The sequence below is a fragment of the Austrofundulus limnaeus genome, unplaced genomic scaffold (genome assembly GCF_001266775.1).
Source record: "Austrofundulus limnaeus strain Quisiro unplaced genomic scaffold, Austrofundulus_limnaeus-1.0 Scaffold403, whole genome shotgun sequence".
Taxonomy (NCBI): domain Eukaryota; kingdom Metazoa; phylum Chordata; class Actinopteri; order Cyprinodontiformes; family Rivulidae; genus Austrofundulus; species Austrofundulus limnaeus.
Window position 1 is genome coordinate 17,058 of NW_013952805.1, and position 4,493 is coordinate 21,550.

At 36.8% G+C, this 4,493-nt stretch overlaps 2 protein-coding genes across 2 annotated transcripts in view; one reads left to right on the plus strand and one right to left on the minus strand.

Annotated features, from left to right (window-relative positions):
* Positions 1–2,915, plus strand: part of pmpca (peptidase, mitochondrial processing subunit alpha) — a 6,588-nt gene extending 3,673 nt beyond the window's left edge. The window contains exons 11-13 of the mRNA XM_014024021.1: positions 1,524–1,586; positions 1,669–1,813; positions 1,887–2,915. Coding sequence (XP_013879475.1) covers positions 1,524–1,586; positions 1,669–1,813; positions 1,887–2,056 — 378 coding nt within the window. The 3' untranslated portion in view covers positions 2,057–2,915. The remainder of the gene's footprint in view (positions 1–1,523; positions 1,587–1,668; positions 1,814–1,886) is intronic.
* Positions 2,916–2,974: 59 nt separating this feature from the next.
* On the minus strand, positions 2,975–3,813 carry inpp5e (inositol polyphosphate-5-phosphatase E; the record flags this gene model as incomplete). Its single annotated transcript, XM_014024022.1, is given in 1 exon segment — positions 2,975–3,813. A coding segment is annotated over 1 exon segment (136 nt), but the record flags the coding sequence as incomplete, so codon positions are not given.
* Between the last annotated feature and the right edge of the window lie 680 nt (positions 3,814–4,493).

The following is a 4,493-nucleotide window of genomic DNA, read 5'->3' on the forward strand; positions in this document are numbered from 1 at the left end:
TTAGAATACTGAAAATTGTTTTTGGAAAAAATAAGTTTTTACTTTTGATATATCTCATGTCTTCTACAGTGGACATCAAAACATCGTACATGTGAAACAGAAATGGCTGCCTATTGCAGGCCTGATTAAAAACAAAAAGAAAATAATGCTAGTATATGTTGGCTGTGAAAAAATATTATGAATATTTCTAAATGTGATTCTGTGGAAAATTTATAGAAGTCTGATAACTTACCTGTAAAACTGACTCGGTGAAAAGATTGAAAAACAAATTTTAAACCCGACAGAATCTACAAACTAGCGGCTAGTGCTAAAGTAGCTAAAATAAAGGTGCGTTGATGCCATCTTAAAACAACTCCTATCCCCAAATATGTAATAGCAATTCATGTGAAAATATTTACACTTCTGCCAGTTAATCAATTGTTAATAATTAATTATTAATTATTATTATTTAAATAGCACAAAAAGCATTAGCAGCAGCTAGCTGAAGCGCTACATACAGGAATTTCATATAATCCCAAAGAAAATACCTAAAAGCCTAAATAAGAATGAGTTTAACATCTGTATAACTGTCAATCGTCACTTTTTTTTCTTTTTTGCTAGGCTGTCCTTATTTGGTAAGACACTTTAAAAAGTAATTCCCTTTATTCGAACTTTAATACCTAACACGGTGTGCACATCACATGCATTTTACTTTTGCAGTCAGATCTGTGACAGCTTGATGCAYGTGTTTTAACCACAACACTGGAAGATGGCTTGCATCATAAGCTGCGTTTCCATTGACCATGAAAATGCGCAAATTAGAATTTCGAAAATAAATTTGCTCAATGGAAACGCACCAGTTTTGAAAAAACTTCCTTTTTTTTTTTTTTTTTTTTTTTTTTTTGACAAAATGTTTTTGTGCTAGGATGTGGTTTTTCGGCCATATCGAAATTGGTATATTTCGCAAAACTGCAATGGAAAGACTTTTTTCGCATCACGGGAGTCACTTGATCAACAACCGGCTATTTCTACTGGCAAAAAAGACAACGAAGAAGACAACTGGAAGTAGAAGTAATATTAAAATCATAGAAGTTGTAAAAGAAAGTATTAAACTCACGACTACAATTTCCCAAAAAAACGCAGCATACGCAGCCGCTCCCAAGTATAAGGGGCTTGTCACTCGAAAGCCTCGATAAGACGCCGACGTCTCCTCTGATGATGAGCTCTAGTACCGTGGTAGCAATATGCTATGTGTTTACATCCATTGCCGCCATGTTTGTAATGACTTATTGCGAGAACAAAGGTATTCACCCGTGACAGAAAAGTGCTGAAAGAGGAGCTGGTAAAGTTAGAGTGAGGAGGAATTCAGACCAAAGCATTGCAGTTCCCCTTTATAAAGACCCAACTTAATGATTTAAATGTGAAATGAAGGATTTAAAAGCATATGTCTACTTTAAGTTCTCTAAATGTTATAGTGTAACAGGGCCTTAAATAATAATGTGATTGATGCAGCTGCTGTTTTTACTGTCAACACGCTTGTCCAGGTGCGGGAGATGGTGGAAATTATCACCAGGGAGTTCATTCTGATGGGTGGAAGTGCAGGAGAGGTAAGGAGCATCACAGAATAGCTTCATTATTATTATAGTGTAAAAAAGGCCAGGTATTTACATTTCTCCCCTTTTATACCAGTTGGAGCTGGAGAGAGCGAAGACTCAGCTAAAGTCTATGCTGATGATGAATCTCGAGTCGCGGCCTGTTATCTTTGAGGATGTTGGACGACAAGTTCTCTCCACCGGGAAGAGAAAGCTGCCTCATGAGCTCTGTGATCTAATTAGTAAGTTTAAAGAAAAAAACAATCATCTGTATTCTTAATTATTCAGTCTAATTGATGTTGAAATCACTTGCAGGCAGCGTGACAGCCGATGACATTAAAAGAGTGACCGCCAAGATGCTGCGCAGTAAACCTGCGGTGGCGGCTCTGGGGGACCTGACGGAGCTGCCCTCGTACGAACACATTCAGGCCGCTCTGTCGAGCAAAGACGGACGCCTGCCACGCATTTACCGCCTCTTCCAGTAGATATCCGGCATCACTGTAAATAAACTGGACTGAATGCTTATGCTAGTGTTCCCTCCCTCCTGACACAGAACTCAGTCTGGCAGGGGACTAATACCTGGTTTCTGACAGGAAAAGAAGGTGAGATTTTAAATAAACTAATTCTGCTTCACAGTAATCTTAATCTGAAAGAAGCTAGAAATTTTCTATTTATTATCTATCAGAGCCAGCTTGGTATGCCCTAAAATACAAAAAAAAAATTTACATTATTTTCCCTTTAAAACTCCCAAAACTGGCCTGTTTTTGAATGAATGTTACTCTGAATCTTTGCAATGAGTAAAGTTAAAAAAAAAAACATTTCACATTTTAATGCCACTTCAGCTGTCTGAAGTATTTGTACAAGAACATTTTATAAAGTACCTTCAAATAAATAAGGGTTGTGATGCACAGCTAAAGGTACTCAGTAAATTTTTTTGAATAGTGATGACTTCATGGTTTGCTCAAAATCTGAAATTGTATCAATATCCTGTAAATGGGCTTTAAATGTGATATTTGTTTTATTCTGCCAAATGTGAAATAGGCAAAGCACAGATTTGGTTTGAAAAACATGAGATTGTCACTCAATGTTTAAGCCTCTAAACATAACTGAGAATATATAAATCAGTTAAAGCTGACATATTAACGGAGAACATGTCTGTTTATATTGTACAACAAAATTTTAAAATGGCAACTTTGAAATGTCTTTCCTGTGCCGGACTGTTTCTTTGGGGATTTCTTCACATTGACAAGCACCCAGTTGTGTTTTTATACGTTGAATTTTTATTAATTAAATGTTTTAGTTTTTGTTCGAATTAAACCAAAATCTTATGTAGCTGTGGCTGAACTATGGGGGAAATCTGTGTCGTTTCTTTGCAAAATTGGGAACAAAACTTGGCAACGATGTAGGCTTTAAAACATTTATTACAGGATGTTACATTAGTTACAGTTATGAGGTTTTGCTGGTATAAAAACAAGCCCCTCAGGCACTTCTGAAAGGAAGTATAAAGCTTTTTAAGCTTAGAATGCGAACAAGTGCTACATACAGTACATTTATAGTTTTACATAGGAAGTAAGGCGAGTTAGTTTGCTGCAGAGGAACACTTGGTGTAAAAACCGCAGTATTTCTAATCAGAATGTATTTTTCTGTATAGGTAGTGCATTCCTAGAGGGGGAAAAAAAGCATTAAATACATCAGATCTCCCTGAAACAAGTCGTACCCTCATTTGTGACCTCATCAATAATGTAACGGCTCCTATCCCCCCAACGAAACATTAAAATTCAAGTAAGTTTAAACACCTAAATGTTCACCTCCATTAGGTTTAGTGTACTATAAATCACAAGGCATTAAAAGGTAACATTATGGGTCATGATGCTTGTAAAAAGCTTACAGAAATGTTTGCAGTTTGTAAATCAGTCAGTACAGGACGGTTAATGGTCCAAGTCGTGTTTGAGTAGAAAAGGCTGGATAAATAAATAAAGGCTCTGCTGCTTTAAGGTTCTCGTCCTCAAGTACGCTTTAAGACAGCCTCGGTTTCCTTTATGGTCCTTGGTCCCCGCCTGTGGTGCTGGTTTGATCCGGCCCATCCTGGAGAGTTCATTTAAGCGTTCAGGAGATGCTGCAGACGGTGCTGCTGCTTTGGCTTTTCATGGCCTCCTTCCTCTTCAGCTCCCTGGTGGTCATCCTCCTCCTGATGCCCTCCAAGTACAGACTTCGGTCAAACATTCCCCCGCACAAAGGGATGCTGATGAACACGAGAGTAAACACAGGGCGGGGGGTGTCATTTCCTGCTTTGAGCTGTGCATGGCTCAGTAAAAGGAACATTAAATCTGTAAAAAAATGGCATTAGCAAAGCATTATGCCTTTTAAAAACTAAGAAAAATTTAAATAGAATTGACAGTACCACTGTATAAAGTCGAGAGTTATTTAATGATAAAGCTCTGCTTGTGTTATTTAATGCAATAATTGCTCCACATTTAATCTATTGTATTGAAGTCTGGGGTAAAGCTTGCAAAACAATTACAAATCGATTTTTATTTTACAGAAAATAGCCGTGAGAATTATCACTAGAAAACATTACAACCATCCATCAAATACATTATTTTGCAAACTGAAAATTTAGAAATTCTATAATTTGACTATAATATTTTACTGTTTATGTACAAGGCTCACAGAAACATATTACCTTCCAACATTCAGGCAAATTTTGTTAAGAGACACAGTTATTAAGAGGATGGAAATGTTCTTGAGGCCTTGGTTTCATACCAGTTTAAAAGAAAGATGTACTTTAATCCAGGGTACAGTTTAATCCAGGGTTTAGGACTGTGGAATGTTCTGGAGGATGATCTTAAAAATGCCAGATCTATGTATATATTTAAGAGAAAGATAATAGCTAGTTTTTTTTTAAGGTACATGGAAAAGTAT